General features: G+C 32.6%; 1 protein-coding gene across 7 annotated transcripts in view; it reads left to right on the top strand.

Annotated features, from left to right (window-relative positions):
* LOC126734828 (uncharacterized) overlaps nucleotides 1-18,311 on the top strand; it is a 54,558-nt gene that overhangs the window by 24,597 nt on the left and 11,650 nt on the right. For 6 of the 7 annotated variants that reach the window (XM_050438587.1, XM_050438583.1, XM_050438585.1 and 3 more), the window contains exons 11-15: nucleotides 3,147-3,708; nucleotides 6,636-7,059; nucleotides 11,412-11,723; nucleotides 12,360-12,737; nucleotides 14,113-14,486. In XM_050438587.1, coding sequence (XP_050294544.1) covers nucleotides 3,147-3,708; nucleotides 6,636-7,059; nucleotides 11,412-11,723; nucleotides 12,360-12,737; nucleotides 14,113-14,486 — 2,050 coding nt within the window. Of the gene's footprint in view, nucleotides 1-3,146; nucleotides 3,709-6,635; nucleotides 7,060-11,411; nucleotides 11,724-12,359; nucleotides 12,738-14,112; nucleotides 14,487-17,946; nucleotides 18,284-18,311 lie in introns of all 7 variants that reach the window. The other variant, XM_050438588.1, reaches the window with a different exon arrangement.

Here is an 18,311-nt window from a genome sequence, read left to right as displayed (position 1 = left end):
CACGCAAAATGGCGGCCCCCTAGTAGTGGTCATTTACTTTTCATTGAATTGGCAGTCCAGGTATATTTATAAGTTCGTGGTTACAAGTAGTGTTGTGAGCAATGGAACGTTCCCGTTTATTCTCCAAGAACGTTCGCGAACGTTCACGACATTTTTCGTGACGTTTATTCTCAAGAGCACGAATGAGCATGAATCCGAATGTTCCCCAAAAATGTGAACGTTCCCATAGCGTTAACGTTTGGTGTCGGTTTTCGGTAGCAACCAGACGTGGCAACACCGGATCGCCTCGCATTACGTTGGTTGTCGTCGATCGTTGACAGCAATGACATCTGACATTGTTGATTTTCGGGGATTTACAGATTGGTTTATTGGAAATTCATGTTATTTTTCGTGGTTAATTTGTGCTTTGAATTTGAAGAGATTGCATCGGAGTTTTAAAAAAAAGTGGTTTCTAGTGTCTACTGTTGGAAATGCCAAGAAGAAAGTGCAATATTTTTAACTTTTTTTTGTTAAAATCGACGGCTTTTACTTCTTCAAGTACTTCCAGTTGTATAAATACAGATTCCAGGACATGGTGGAGTGTTTATTGCTTAAAGACATCATTGAAAACTATCGCATTAGCCATTTTAACTTTGCCACCGTCTTCGGCTGCCACTGAAAGAACTTTCAGCAAGTATTCTTTCCTGCACACAAAAAAAAAGAAATCATTTAACCACTGAGAGGGCGGGAAAAATTGGCATTTGTTGCTTCAAATATTAATTTAGAAACAAAATTAAAGAGTCAAAGTATAAGCTCAAATACCGGCCAGCCAAACACCTCTACGAATTTAATGGAACCGAAATCAAAAAAATAAAACTCACTACCACATCTGGGGCTGAAATTAATACCATTGAAGATGATTCTTCTGAGTCTGAATTTGATTTAACGGAAATTCTGAGTGATTTAAAATCAAGCGGAGGGAGAGGATAGTTCGGAGGAGAGTTCCTAAATAGGTTGTTTTTAACTTAATAAATAGAACATAAATAAACACAAACATTTTTAATTTCAGATATTTTCCTAATATGTTTCCTTTGCATTTTTTTCATTTATGCTCGTATGTGCTGAAAATTCACGTTCATGCTCGAGGAACGTTCTCGAAAAATAAATTCTCGAGCATTTTACAACACTAGTTACAAGAATTCTTTATGTATGATATGTTAATAGTCAAAAGGTGTGATCCTAATATAAATTAATAATAGAAAATAAATGGATAAAATATATTTGCAATTATCAATTAATTTTAATAGTGCCCCGTTCTAGCTCTCTCTCTCTTTAGCAAAGGAATCCATATATTTATCTTCATTCATGCCAATAATCTACTATATTTTTTCCTTACAAACATTCCTGATATAAGAATTACAATATCTTGGCTTTCACTCAATAATTTCTTCAAAAAAGACTCTAGAGAGATAGTTCTATAAAACTCAATAGTTGCAAAATGTTAACTACTAGAACGTAAGATATTGACGTGCTATAATAAGAAACAAATTATTTTATTTCTTACAGGCTCTCCTGGTATAAAAATTGTACTGTTTTGACTTTCACTCTATGGATTTTGGTAATTTCTTTAAAAAAAAAACTAAAATGGTGTTGAGATTCTCCCAAAAAATTAATAATTGCATGCATTTATCTTCATTTAACATTATAAATTCACTTTGCACTATCGTCATTTTCAAATGCGCGTTTTATGTAAGATTTATGTTTATTAATTCTTTTTAGTGAAGGCCTACATACAGATTTCACCTATGTAAAGTTTACCACAAGTGCAAGGAATTTTATAGATTACGTTTTTATTCGATTCATTTTCATTAAAAGGTTTAGCTTTTGTTAATAGATATCATAATTAACGTATTTTCTAACGGTAAAATAAGATTTGTGGCCAAAAGTAGTTGATTTAATTTTATACGCGGATTATTAAACTCTTTAAAGCAATTTTCCAAAAATTCTTTTGAATAATTGTTATGTATTTATAAATTTTTAATTAATGAATTCTATACCATCACATGATTTGCATGAATGTAATAATGCTAATTCAATTTAAATAAAAACCACACTCAACATCCATGTGGTTTGTCTACAGCTAAGTGTCAAAAAACCATATCTCGTTAATGATCTTGGTGTCAATTAGACACAAACCTACAGTTTACTGATCAGTAGTTAATATCATTCATAAAATATTTAATGGCGTTAATTAGATCTTCTCACTTACATAACCTATGCTTCCTTTATGTCATATTATCCGCCTTCAATTAATTGAATGGACATACATTTTATAAGTTGAGTATATTAAGATAGTTATGATGATCATTGTATTGTAAATGTACCAAATATGAACTTAAGTACCGTGTGCCGTACGAGAAGAGATCTGTTAATTTTCTACAGTATCTTAGGGAACAGCTGCAGCTAAGCTTAACAAATTAATTCAGAAAAAGAATATCCATACTACTTACCACCTACAGTTCCAATAACAATGTTCCAAATATTATAGAATGTGTCTCTGGTTGTTCACTGTGATTCGTTTACTATAATTCAATAATTAATTGGATCAATCCATTGATAGGTACTTAGCTCTATACAGTTTTCAAAGATGAGTCATTTATTTTAACTCTCAATCTTTAGATCTGTACAAATGCAAAATATTCTATACAGGATGGTCGTCTTTTTCAATTAATCTGCAATTCTGCTTTTTGTAAAATTGACACTTGTTTGACTTTCATAAACTAACAATAGTAAACGAAAAATAACAAAGAAAATACAAAGGTTGCTTTTTTAATAGTAATATAATAGGGTGTGATCTTAATATAATTTAATAATAGAAAATACATAAATATAATATATATCAATTATCAAGTAATTTTAAGAAGGACCTGTTTTCCCTCTCTTTTTAGCAGAATAAATCTAGTAAAATAATGTAATTAAGAATTGTTGGGCTTAGATCGAATCTCGCATAATAAGTCCATTTTTTTCTTCATTTCAATAATTGAGTGTATGATATAGTATTTTCTAAATCGATATTTACTGAAATAGTGACGTAATACCCAACAAAATAAGTAATTAATCGTGAATTCGTCACAACAAAAATATTATGAACACATATTTCTTTACAGCCAAGAATCTACTCAACAAACCGAAAACCCTAAGACACCTACAACATCTGCAAGTCCCATAGACCAAATTACCAAAGAACCACCCCAAAAAGAATCCCAAAATGAGTCACTAGAACCTCTTGAACCCTCAGAAGTCCCTGATACAACAACCGCCATAGAAAACACAGAACCAACAACAAATCTAGAAACCAAAGATGTCGAACGTTCTTCGACCGCCATGTCGGAACCTGAAAAAACCCCAACGAGAGCGGAAAGCGTTGAAACGACCGAAAGCCAGTCGTCCCCCGAAAGCCGAATCGATATTGAAGAGATCGATGACAGCACCGAAGATTTAGCCTCAACGTTAACAACAGTGAACGGGGAAATCGAATGCGAGGACGACAATAAAGAGAAGCAAACGTTAGTCATTCAGCTGGAAAAACTATCCGAGCAAATACTGAGGAATAACGAGAAAGAAACACGGGACAGTAGTGTGGAATCTGAGGTATTTTGGTCGTCGTGTACCGCTGTGGAGGAGCACGGATCGCCCAAAAAGATGCCCGATGATATCGACGATTTACAAGTGAGTAAAACGTTTGCTTCACATTACATTTTTGTTCTGTTGATTTTTTACTTGTTTTTAGTATATATTGATCATTAAAAAGTAGACACTGGCGGGACGTATACATAATTCGTATTACCTCTCTTTTGGTGTTAATTTTGTCTGACACGAAATATTTCGTCTAAGTAAAAATCTAACCTGAAAATGTCTAGCACACATAGTGGAGGTAGTAGAGATTCATCTAAATTTTTTTTTTAATTGAAGAAATCCAATTTTGACTTAAAGTCGATTGGAAAGGGTCAAAGTTTTCATATATCACTTTTTTGTTTTTGCAATTTTTTGAAGTCTTTTCTCAACTGCCTTAAAGAAATTACAATTTTTTTAAAATTTGGACGTTGGATAATTAATGAAGTACATATTAATTAATAGTTCAAGCTGCAAGGTTACAACTCCATAAATTAATTTTTTTCAAATTAATTAATTTTTATTTTCCCTTAACTGCCTGGAATAATAATTATTTTTTTATTTAAAATTCCTGACATAATTTTCTATTTATTCCAGGTAATTTTTGAAATTTTCCGCTACCTTCCCCCTTCTAACAGGAAAAAAATCAAGGTTGCCGAAATTAAAATAATGAGTGCATGAAGAATTGGAAAACATAATAAAAATTATCATAAATGTACAAAATATACATAAATGAATATGCTTTGGTTAGTGTGTCCCCAACGGGAGACTTGTGAGTTAGTCATATTTAATGGTCAGTTGTCATATATACCTCACATACCCTCCATTTCCCTTTTATATTGTTTATATTATTATATTATTTATTAAATATCTTGCCAGAGTTTAATGTTTGCAGATGATATCAAATTGTTCACGAAAATAGATACTGCAGATGATTGCGAATTGCTTCTGGTAAATCTTAGTAAAGTTGAGAATTGGTGCAATGTCAATAAGTTAATAAATGCTCTACTCCCATTTTCTAGAAAACTGATGCCGATTCATTTTAATTATAGAGCAAATAATGATGTGTTAACTAAGGCGGATGAGGCAATTGATCTGGGAATTCTGACAAATTGTTATTGAAACTGTCGACATTTTGAAAATGTTAATATTCTAAAACTACTTTTCTTCTCTTGCATACATATGCTCAAAATTAGAATACGGGTTTTTAATTTGATACCGAATTTATAACTGATTGATGGTATTGAGTCTTTTTTATGTCTTACGAGTTATCTCTTGAGAAAAGAACATAATTTTGCGTGTTTTTTCTTAAAAACTAGGGGTTAATGGTGAGATACGGATATATAAATGAGAATTCGACTTTTCCATCTTTTTCTATATCATCGTTTCATTCGGTTAATAGTGTCTGGATCATCTGGAAATGGTGTTTTTATGGTTGATTTGTCAAATTATACTCAAAAAACATCACTTTATTCCCATACTCTTCTAATTTTTAAACTTTAAACATATATAAATGAAAATTCGACTTTTCCATCTTTTTCTATATAATAATAATAATAATAATAATAAATAAACGTTTATTATGCAACAACAAAATATTACATAAAAGGTAACATTAACATAATGTGTTCTTCCATGCTACCTGAAAAATACAGTATTAGTGGGCAGTTTCAATACAATACTACTTTATACTAAACTCGTTTCTTAAAATTACTTAACATTACAATAAAGGTATATATGTGAATCTAACAGAAAAGCCTTGCATTTCTTCTTGAAAGTGAAAAATCAGCATGATCTTATTAAGTTGTATACTTCAGAGACCAAAATACACCCTGATAGGCAAATGAGTTTTTAAAACCTTCAGTTCTATGCACTTAAATCTTATAATGTTTATTAGGCGGTGACTATGTAAATCTTGTCTTGCTATAAAATAATCTGAAAGATATTTAGGATACCTCGAACTTGTAAATTCTATAAACAAACTTACTAAAATGTTAAGCTGCTCTCCTTTAATATTTTAGTATTTTATTCTCAACATATGTTGGTGTTATTGGATCAAATTTTTGTATGTTGAAAACAAATCTCATAGAGGCGTTTTGAGGTAATTATAAAAAACAACATTGCAGTAATCTAGCTGTGACCAAACAAGAGCCTCCACAAGCATTAATTTGATAGTTTTGGGCAAATAATATTTAAATTGATACAAGCTTTTAAATAAAGCATACATGCACGGTAATTTTTTATTGACATGTACCTAAAAGTTTAGGATCTCATCAAAAATGACACCAAGATTTTTTTTTCTGATGCTGAACAAGGAAGGACACTGTTATTTATATGCAAAGCAGTGAAATTAGATTGAAGAAATCCTGTCTTGACATTAAAATATTGTTGTATAATTAATATCATCGTTTCATTCTGTTAATAGTGTCTTGATTATCTGGAAATTGTGTTTTTATGGCTTGATTTGTCAAATTAGATGAGAAAAACATCAGTTTATTCCCATACTCTTGTAATTCTTAGACAGAGATAGGGATATATAAATGAGATTTCAACTTTTCCACCTTTTTCTATGTCTATATCATCGTTTCAATTTCGGACTAGTTTTTGGTTTGCCTGGAAATGTTTTTCTCCTTTAATTTGTCAAATTATACCTGACAAACATTAATTTATTCTGATACTCTAATTTCTAATTCTATAATTCTATACTCAATTCTAATTCTTAGACAATTGTAACAGACAATACTACCAAATTTAAAAAAAAAATGGTACGTTCCGTTTTCCATATTACAGCTAATGTATCATCGATCGTCAATCACTCTGTATATTAGTGTGTCGTTACTTTGGCTGATCAAATTATGTAGTTAGTAGACTAGATTAGCTTAGGTCTATTAGATTTAATTTTTTAACTCTTAGATTTATCAGAACGTTATAATGGACTTGACCTGTGGATAAATAAATAAAAATAAAATGATAATTTCTCGCAGCAAATCTACCTGAGAGGACGGCATACCGACAAATCGCGTCACTCCTCGTGTTCCCTCGAAGCTCCCCTGTTCGAGTCGCTGGACAAAAACGAGGTGCGACAATTCTTCGACGAAAATTTAGCGAAAAGTGCGTCGAGTGTTGCTGCCGCCGCCCCATCGTCACCGATCCGCCGGCCAGAAACTCCCGCCCCCGCCGCCCCGAATTCCACCGAAATCAATTCGACGACGGTGGCGACGCACCATCGGGATCCCCGTCTCGAGGGCGGCACGGAGACGGCAAAACGGTACCGCCCCCCGGCCGTTTTATCGCCCGCCCATCAGATCCGTCAGAGTTGGAGCGAGGCGATCGCTGACGCGATGGCCATCAGTCAGGGGGCCGAGTCTTATGAGGATTTTATTTGTGGAGAGGGTGCCCTCATTATCGGTAAGTCTCTGTCTGTCTCACTTTTATAACATATCATATACATTTCACATATCATGAAGCAACAACAAATAGAGAGATTTCCCAAAGTGATAAACTTGGAAAAATGCAAAGCGCCGCCGGAGGTTGAGCCGGTAATACTACATTCGGAGAGAAATTTGAATGGTTCATTGTTTTCTAGCTATGATCTTGAGTTTTTAAACTCACATTGACATAAAAGTCTTTGTTTTTGTATAAAAAGACACATCGGCGTGTTTAAAAAATACGGCCTAATATGAAGAATAGAACCTTTGTCCAATAAAACAAATTGCTATATTGATAAAATGTTGTAACCACTTTTTATTAGATTTTTGCTTTTAATAAAAATTAACTGATGTTGAAAGTCTTTAATAGGGTGGCACATATGCTAACGACACCTTATCAGTCTGGAGAACATTAATTGTGAATTATTCTAGAGATCTTTTAAATTGTGGACGCCATCCAGTTTGATGTGTTTATTTAAAGTGCACTTGAAAGAACCTTTAACTGGCAAATTGGTTCTCATATAAACAAAAGGATGTAAAGAAATATAACACATAGTAAAACACAAAATAAGCTTCAATAATTAACACCACTATATTATGGAAATATGCAAATACTCTTCACTGTTCATTGTTTAACCTTTCACTTAAATAAACCATTGTTGTAAAAATTATGAGACAGTTTCTTGTTAAAAGTACGATTCCTGAAATCAAATCTTTATCATCAAAACATTTAAAAAAATCAATATCCCGCTAGTACGTACCTACCCTTTGGCCAAAGTCAGTAACCTACCGCACATTGCACTGTACAACATGTATGTACTAAATCAAATAAAATAAATATACCTTTCAATGCGGTTGCTTACATATAACTGTATGAAAATCAGAATAGTGATATTAAAAGGGATTAAGTAAAATATTTCAGTAGGTATGCAGTTTACATTACAGTGCCAAGAAAGAGCTTTAGGCACCAGACAATAATTAATAAATTAAGGAGCCATCAAATAGTGTAAATTAGCCAATATGACTAGTCCCAAAATCCAAATAACAGTAACAAATCAGAAATCATGACATTCCTTTTATCTGTTTTGACCTGAAAACCCATTGTGCAGATTCAAGGACGGCAGCTGACTAAGGTCCAATCAATAACGTTATGAAGAGGCGAGGAATCCTACTTCGCTTAAGGCACGGCTTAAGATCTGGCTCAAAACCTTACCTAAGATCTTGCGTAAGACTTTAGACTCTCAAGATGTTTGAGGGTCTTTTATAAAATATATTAAAGTAATCTTTCACAGTACATGGCTAGTGTCGCCACGAGGTAACTATGAGGTCGAATCCCAACCTGGAGCAATTGAACTTGTTAACCTGAAGACCATACCATTTGGAAAGAAAGCTAAAACGCAATTTCTGACAGATCTCTTCGACGGATAATCCCACGCAGGCCTAGTTTTACAAGAATTGACAATACAACGTTGCCTTGCTTAGTTTTAAGTTGTAGCGAGTACGGAAATCAATCTAATCCCAAAAGCAAAGTATTCAAATTACAGGAAAAACAATGGCAACAACAGGCCCGGTATAGAAAATGCCAATACGTAAAAAGTTGATCCTTGAGCATGGCGTACGAGACAAAGGACAGATAGGAAAACCACATTAGTCAGAGAGAGAGAGAGAGAGAGAAAAACAATCTGATTCCAGTAAATTGCTTAAAATTCAAAGCGAAGAACCGTTAACGCCATCTAGGAGTTCTTATTTTTTTACAAGGTCATTAACCAATTTTACACTAGATGTCGCGATCAGCACATTTTCATACAATATTAAATTATTACATTATAAAAGCAACCAAAAAAAAAAAATCAATGTGCATGCATTTCAATTTATTTCAGAGTCCCTGCATATAATAATATACAATAGTAGGTATAGCTTGCAAAAGAAGAATACAAGGATTTAAAATAATTAAATACATTTTTTTTTATTTATATACAGGCTGGCTGTTTCACTAAGCGTGGGTCGAGACTATATCTCGGGAACTGTCAATCTGATATGATTGGATTTTTTTCGTAACATTATAAAAGTGGGCAAGAAAAAATTTGGGAAATTATTTTTAAATTTGAAATTAGGCCACTAGGAGTCGTAACTAAAAGATTAAATTCTAATTTTCTCCCAAAAATGTCACTTTAAGGTGCCTTTTTTTAACAAAATTAAAAACCTTGGAGTATGTTCTATAATTTTGGTCAAAGACCTATTAGAGTATTGACTACTCAAATAGGGGAAAGTAGTGAAAGTGTACTTGTTTAAATTGCTATCATTTTTAAAAAAGTGATATATGATAATGTTCAATTTGGGTTTGTTTAAAAGTGACATGTAAGTACTTTTAATAATTGTGTCTAGCAGTACGCGAAAGTTTTTAGTAAATTTGGTAGAGGGCGTCATTTGAATTAAAAATTGTTAATTTGATTTTTTCACAAAAATTTAAATGGCAGGGTATAATTTTGATAGCAGAATCAAAAAGTAATTTTTCAAATTTCTAAAAATTATAATAAAAAAATTGTTTACTTTAATCATCATAATTATAAAAATTTAAAGGCCAACGAATTATAACCAAGGAACCAAAACTTTAACAACAAACAAACTTTACAAATGTTCAAAGTGTCCTCCAATTTGTAAAATGCACTTCACAATTTTTTCTTTACAAACGGTAATACCTATTTTAATTTCCGCGCTTGAATGGAATTGGTACACAACGTCCTTCGTCCTCATAAGTAATAGTCTAACAAAGTTAGTTCGGGAGATCTAGGTGGCCATAGGAACAAACTATCCCTCCTAATCCACTATTATTTACAAAATTACACACTCTTTGAGAATATTGTACTGGGCATACATCCAATTGTTGGTATCACATATTAATACTTAGGTCAATGGGAACATCTTCCATCAATGGCAAAGTATTTTGTAAAATGATTTAAGACATTTAAATGGCTCAATAATTTAATAATTTGCCAACCAGATTTACACTCCATCAGTTTTGGTGATTTACTTGTATTCAGCGTTAGTGGCGTACTTGTATTAAGCCTCAATCTAATGTACTTTCTTATTAATTCCAGGCAATTGAGGCCGGTTTTTAGCAAGACAGTAACATTCGAAAAAAAAACAATCCTTTCTTCAATTACCAAGAATGTAAGAATTAATGACTCGATTGCCTATTTAAGTAAATTACTATTGTCTAAATTTATAAAACAGTAAAACGGCTGCCAATTAAATAGTCACTTATCTCTCTTCTAAAAATTCAAAGTAAGTTTTACTCAATTCTAGATACTCGAGGTTTTTTCGCATCGCTTCCAGACTTTTTTTTTAAGTTAATTCCAGGCATTGTTTTTTATCAATTTTAAGCGATTAAAAAGAAACTTCTTTTTCTTCCAGATGTTTGAAGTACATTTTTACTCGATTCCAGGCACTCAATGCTTTTTCTCATTGCTTAAATTCATCTCATGTCTTTTTTTTAAATAATTCCAGGCAGTCTAGGCCATTTCTTATCAGGTCCAGACATTTTAATTTGTCTAAAATTATTAAAAAAAAAAAAACAGTCCGTTGCTCAACTACTAGAAATTTTTAAGTCAATAATTATTTATAACCCAACTGCCTGAAATAATAGAACTGCTCAACTCAAATGTAAGAACGAATCACTCAATTTCCTGGAATATCTCATTATGTATGCAAATAATTTTAAGTGCCTGAAATTAATTTAAAAAAATATATTAATGAATCAAGCGCTTGAGATATTGGAACCGTTCAACAGAAAGAGATTTGTAAATTAATGGCTCAAATGACTGGATACCTCACTATATATGTAAAAAAATAATTAACTGCTTGAAATTAATTTAAAAAAAAAGACTCAACTGCTGTAAAAAAAACTGTATATAACTTTAAAAAAAGTGTAATTGCCTGGAAGAAAAACTACTTTAAGTCAAATGATATAGTTGTAAATTTTTTCAACTGTCAGGATTAATTCTTTTTTTTTTTTGAGCGAAAGTAAGTCAGTTTTCTTTTTTCCAGTTTTTTTGAAGTTTAATTACACTGCTTCAAAAATGCCAGACTTAAAAAAATTCAGTTAGACTCTTGACAAAAAAAATATTGAACAAAATTTAGTTGAAATAAACTTACTGCACAAAAAAAATTAAAGGCTTAGGAACTTTGAGTAAATTTGATTAAATCAATTCATTTTGGTAGAGCTATTTTAGTTTTTATGGTATTTATGGTATATTGCAATTCAAACTATATTACTTTCGAGAGAATTCACAAACATTCATTATTATAAAGCCTTCTCTGCATTTTTACCAGATCAATCTCATAAACGGTGTACCCGCACCCCTTCCTCGGACACTACTCGACCTATCGTGGACCTGTGGACGAATTTCGTTCCTGATATCGCCCCTTTAACCGAGGACGTCCGTAGTACTGTATCCGACTCTGTAAATTGTAAAAGCAATACGTCGTCCATGATCGATTTAGCCTCACCGTGTCTGGATAGTGAAGCCGTCACTATTCAGTGCCGGACGATTTTGAAACAGGAAAACGACGTCGATTCTTCTGCTCACCAGTTGACGCCGGATTGGGTGAACGACGATCGACATTATACGTCTGCTAGTGCTGGTAAGTTTCACTTTTTGTAGGGTTCGATTATTATTATCAAATGTCCTTCGGATTTTGAATTAGGTCCTTGGAGAGAATGGGATATAACAGTAACAGGAAAGATCTCTTCAGACAATTACAATTACAGTCACTAAATAAAGAAGGGGAACAAAAAAAGAGATGTCACAAACTGGACCAATTAGCAAGCTTTCTATAGTAGCATACCTTTTTGAAAAGTTGGTCTATGAATATTTTTTCAATTTGTCAAATAATATAATAGGTTTTGAACAGCAGGGTTATTCATTCTTCAAGCTATTACCAGATTTCATTAAATATTTTTAATCCCTTAAAAAAAACAAATTCTGGTCAAAATTCTCTATTATGTAGGATAGCAAAAAGCAGCAGTAAATATTATAAAGATGTAGTAGTTTTCTTTAGTATATCTCCAATATCTTTTAAAAATGCCTTGCAAAGAACATTAGAATAATTTTTTCACTAATTAAGTTGGGTTACTTAAGTTAGTTAGAAACACGCTTTTGAAAAGTGAAAGAATTGTAGATATTTATTTGAATATAGATCAGTTGTTTGATTATCAATAAATAAAGAGGCCTTATTCGACGATGATCTTTCTCTTCTATCGACATTTTTCGATTTCAGTTTCTTCCACCTACGGTACATCGCTCACAGTCCATCCCTCGCCGCCCTACAGTCGCGAAAACTCCCCGAACGACGTCGAGAACGTCACCAACATCAACGTGCCGAGTCCGATGCTTTACTCTCCTTTACTAAAAGACTCCAGGGGCATAAGGTCGTTTTACATTTCGGACATTGTGCAGGAGAATGCCGGTGTGCAATCGCGTGTATCTTCCTCCTCCTCCTCTTCATCGGCGGCTAATAATAATAATAATAATAACAACCGCGCATCACCCAAACAGCATTCGGTCACGTTTTTGGAGCAAGTGTCCAAGGAGTTTTACGCCAATGAATTCGGCAGTGATTTGGACGGTGGTTACCATAGTAAAAAAGATCGAAACTGTAAGTAGAAGATTCTAGAGAGTGAGTTTTTTTTTTTAATTTTTGGTCGTATATGCATTTTGGTTGTATATGCGGAACATATCTCTTACTGTTATTTTAAACTTCTTTATTGACTACGACGTGAACAGTTACAATTGTAGCAGGTGCAAATCAATCAACAATATTTATCGGTAAACGTATAAAACATATAAACGTATAAACAAGGAAAAGTATAAAACATTACACTCACTAAGGTATATTTTATCACAATGTAAAACGAGAATCGACTAGAATATACTTGAAACACATTAAAAAAATTAATAGGTCTTTATTTCAATGTTTTATCTCTTATTAAGAGCCTCCATTTACTCCCGATTAGAATCGGAAGACATTTTTTGTGACAGTTTAATTTTTTTTTTAAGCAAGTTTTTTATATTTGCTCATAAAGTGTTATATATTGAAGTAATGGTGAGTTATTTCTTGACAATTTAAGCCTATACAAATGATGATAGTCCGAGTTAAGGACTCTAAGGCGATCGGGTTAATTGCTGGAGGGGTTTAAATATTTTAGCATCTTTTTTGTCAATCACTAACCTTTCAATTTAATCACAAGATTATCTCAATCCCGAATATTTCGCCAACTTTTTTAAATTAGCGCATCTGTAAAATCGGTAAATACAGGTTTCGATGAGCTAGTTAATTGCATTTAAGATAATATTTTTAAGATATTTCCTCTCTTTGAAACATGGTTTTCATTATATTGGTTTGAAAATTGGTGGATATATATTTTTTAAAAGAATATATCGGACGTGTTAGAGGTGGGCAGTTATTATTAGCTAATAATTAATTAATATAATAATTAATAATTAGCTAATAATAATTACATAGTTTATCTGTTGGTCCCATCTTAGGTGACTATCTATCATAATACCGAGATATTTGACAACAGCAATTTTGGAGATTGGTGACGTTTCCATTTATTTCTAGGGTGGAAAAATTTGGTAAAGTATGAGAATAGGATGTAAATGGTAAAAATTTTGTTTTGTGCTCATTTAATGTTAATTTATTTATCTGAAACCACTTACATATTTCTTTAAAATCTAATTCAATTAACTCTTTTAAAGACATCCACGGCTCTCCTTCATAAAAGATAACAGTATCCTCGGCAAAACTAATTATATGACCACATGAATGTATTTTTAAAAGACCATTTATAATAAGCAATGAATAAGGCCGGTCCCAGCACTGTTCCCTGAGGTACCCCGCAGGTTATAGTCCTTGTACTACTTTAAAGTCCTTCGAGGTTAATAAACTGGGACCTGTTTCCTAAATAACTTTTTAAGAGATTCAAAGCACTTCATCGTATAATTAATTACTCATCATAATGTTCTTTTAGTACCATCAAAAAACAAACCATCAACCCAGACCTCCGCCCAAGCACAATCGGTCCCTAAACCGGCAAAAAGTACCGTCAAATCCCCGGTGAGGGCCCACATCACTGCGGAAGCCGAATTATTTTTGCCTTCCAACCAAAACGCCGTCACGACGATCACGAATTCGGTACCAACCCCGGTTTGGGGTAGAAATTCGACCGGCGGTAGAGGAGCAGTCGATCCGCAAGTTTATAAAAGCAAACCGGTCCAAAAGAAAACCAAAGTCAATGGAACCGAGTTGAGTCACAACAAACGGAGGGAAGTCGTCGTAAATAACGAGTTGGCCAAGTATAAGAACCCTTCTCAGTTGGACGTAAAGTTCTTGTGTAACGCTACGGTGAGTGTCTTATTTTCTAAAGTAAATTGCCACCTAAATTATGATCATTTTACTCGCTAAAGGTTAGTTTTTTATATTTTTTATGATGAAACCGAAATATTTTGTCCTTTGGGAAATATTTAGGTAAATATCGATATTTTAAGTCGTGAAATAATCACTTTTTTGAATGCGCATAAGTTTGTCAAAAATAAGTAGGTTTTGACCAGTAGTTGGAACATTCGAAATTCAGCATACTTTGCTATTATTGCATTTGGCAATTTTGCAGTTCCCATCAAAAAAAATTTACAAAAAGCAAAAAGTTTTTTTTTAAAATGGAATTTCTCAAATAATGGAATTGGATATCTCAATTTTATTTGGTTCGAGAGTCTAAATTTGATACCTGTGACTTAGAGTTTAATATTTTTTTATAGAAAACATCATTTAACAATTCCTTTTCATACTAAAGAAAGATTCAAAAGACCCTTTTCATATAATGTGTAGACATTTATTAATAAATATTAAATTTTGGATTTCTCTGTTCAACCCAAAGTATTTAAGAAACGAATTAGAGACTTACTACTTGATAAATTATTACTGTAATTACCTATATATTTCTGATAATCCTTCCTCATTTCCCTCCTCCACCCTCTTGATTTTAAAAATTGCCCACAATGATCAGTTTTGTGTCTCTTGTGCCACAATGCAGAAATGAGGAGAGACTAAAAGAAAAAATTATATTTATGACCTCGAGCCTCAGTTTTCCCTTCTCGTGAAGAGTGTTTTAGATGCCAATAACCAGTTTTTGCTATTTACTAGACTTACCTTCAAGGATTTTTTTATAAGCAGTCCCATTTTCCAGAGTTTACCTTTTGATCCAGATTTTGACTAGTATTACCGATCCACAGATCGACCTTATCAGTTCCTTCCTAATGTTTTGCCTTATTTTCCTGATGACCATCGATGTTAAAAAACTCGTGGTATCAGAGGACATCTTCATTTTACATAAGACTAAGTGAGGTTGCATTGTTTTTTTTTTCTTCCTTTCTGATAGATTCAGTTTTGCTTAGAATAGTACATCCTCTAGTTTTGTTTATATATTGTAATTTTTGTTTTATTAAATAGAGAAAGAAAAGTGGCAGGTAAAAATATAGTGGTGAAGATCTAACAGAGGTAGAAAGTCATTATAACAAATAGCTTTTTAGATAATTATTTAATTAGTCTAGTAGCCTTCTTTTAGCTTCATATGATCACGACTCCGTTTACTCTATGTCAAATACTCTTGCCTCAGGATTTAATTAAAAGACTTGATTGAAGATTTTTTTTAGCACAAGAAGTCTTGGTCAGCTTTCGGGAGATCACACTAGTTTCTATAATTTTTTGAAAAAAAAACGCTGAAATGGTGTCCAGTGATTTTATTAGAGAAACCTGTGTTCGAATTTTCAAGTCTCTAGCACTATTGGTTTTAGAGATATAATCATTTTGTCCCTTCGAGCTCCTCTATTTTTTCTCATTTTTAGCTTCCAAGACCAATTTTTTAAATTTTAAAACATTTTTGGAAAAAAACCCTTAAATGGTATCTAGTGATTTTATTAGAGGAACCTGTGTTCGAATTTTCAAGACTCCAGCCCTATTGGTTTTAGAGATATAATCATTTTGTCTCCAGAAGCTCCTACTTTTTTTCAATCTTTCAAGACTAATTTCTCAATTTAAAACATTTTTGGAAAAAAACGCTAAAATAGGTGTCCAGTGGCCAATAGCCCTCTTGGTTTTTAACATATAATCATTTTGTCTCTACGAGCTCCTAGATATTTTTTCTCATATTTAGCTTCCGAGGCCAATTTTTCAATTTTGAAGAAATCGTGGGCGTACAAGGAAAATCCTGTAAGTTCTAAAACTAAAAATGTGAAAAAAAGCGATTTTAAACTTTCAAGTTTTATGTAAAATCTAATTTCATTTTTTATGTTTGCTAAAGGCATTTTTTGGGTAGTAACATCTGTTTAGAGTTAGTTTAGGTTAAATCAAAATACTTTATTTTTTAGAACAAATTGTTTATTAGCATTTTTAAATAATAATTGCACTTAATGGGTTTTCGCTGACAAACTAATCACATTTTTTGAGACTTATCAGATTATTCTTCATAAACTGTATTAGTTTTTCTGAACAAGATAATGAGAAAGAGGCTCATTGTCGGAATCGGAATCAGTTTCTGCATCGGAAATTCCAATACTGGCTTCTTCAATATTTTATGCAGTAGAGAGACTGGTACCACCCATGGAATTCCAAAGGAATAGCACCACTTTTTCATAATTTCAAAAGTTCTTTTTTCTTTGTGCTTATCGGTAAAGGGCCTTTATATAGTTTCTCTAATTTTGTTGGAATTGCTGGTGGTCTACCTTTTCCCCAAATTCTAATAACCTTATAATCGCTGCTATGTTCGTATTTATATTCGATAATATCAGGATGCAATTTCGAATACCGCAAACTTATTATTGGACTTAATGGATTTTTTTCTCAGTGTCAAATAATTTATAAACCAATTAAGTGCACTTAATAGATTTTTCCTGAATAATATGTAGTCTCTCCGGACTTAATAACTTGGAAGCTAGACGTATATTGGACTTAACGGGTATTTAATATGATAGGTTATATTTAAATGGACTTGGCTATGCAAACAAACGATTTTTTGAAAAAAGTGGACCTACAGGGTTTTCTTTGTACGCCCACAAAATGCTGAAATAGATGTCCAGTAATTTTATTAGAGGAATATATCTTCCAATTTTTAAGACTAAAACTAATAGGGCTATTAGTTTCTAAAATATAATAATTTTGTTCCTAGGAGTATCTCTATTTTTTTTCTCATTTTATGCTTTCAAGGCCGATTTTTCAATTTAAAAATTTTTTGGAAAAAAAAACGCTTAAATAAGTATTCAGTGATTTTATTAGAGTAACCTGTGTTTGAATTTTCACTGCTTTCAGACTATTGGTTTTAGAGATATAAACATTTTGTCTCCAGAAGCTCCTACTTTTTTTAAATCTTTAGCTTCCAAGACTAATTTCTTAATTTTAAATAATCTTTGGAACAAGTATCCACTGATTTTATTAGAGGAATCTGTGTTTAAATTTTCAATACTCTAGCCCTATTAGTTTCTGAGATATAATAATTTTGTTCCTAGGAGCTTCTCTATTTTTTTTCTCTTTTTATAGCAGTTTTCTAGCTCTCAAATTATTCAGTTTCTATTTAATAATAAAGAGTAATTTCCCTCCAGATTTAATTAATTATTTCATTAATTACCATTATTATCGTCATTAATGGTAACATTTGTAAACACATTGTGGACTGGCCATACATTGTGGCCGAAAACAGGATATACCTCAGTTTACATTTGCATTACCTGTGGCAAAGTGTATGTTCAAGTTAAAAAAAAATGTATGCTATGAACAAACTTTATTAATTAAAAAAAAACCTCCAACACTCTCTTAGGTTAAACTGAAACTCCTTTCGAAAAAAACAATAGAACATTTTACGAGAAGAAAACCGTCGACTCCGTCGAGAATGTTTAAGCGTCCCAGGGAGCCCTCGTATTCGTATTACGAGCGGCCTTTGAAGGAAAAAAGCGCCCTACGTAAACAGAGAGAAAACGGGCGCAGGGAAGCACCGTTATGCGAACAAACCGGCATAGTTTATGCAATTTTTTCGGAAAAGTTCGTAGACAGGGCGCCATTGGGACGACTCGGAGGCCTCGGCAGACCGTATTTTCCCTTCGACTGTCAAGACGACGTGACCACCACCCCGACCGGACGCAAAGTCCGATTCGAAGGTAAATCCGTTTTTACGCTCCTATTAAT

The sequence above is a fragment of the Anthonomus grandis genome, chromosome 4 (assembly GCF_022605725.1).
Source record: "Anthonomus grandis grandis chromosome 4, icAntGran1.3, whole genome shotgun sequence".
NCBI classification, from domain to species: domain Eukaryota; kingdom Metazoa; phylum Arthropoda; class Insecta; order Coleoptera; family Curculionidae; genus Anthonomus; species Anthonomus grandis.
Note: the sequence above shows the minus strand (reverse complement) of the source record. Positions and strands in the feature narration are given on the sequence as shown.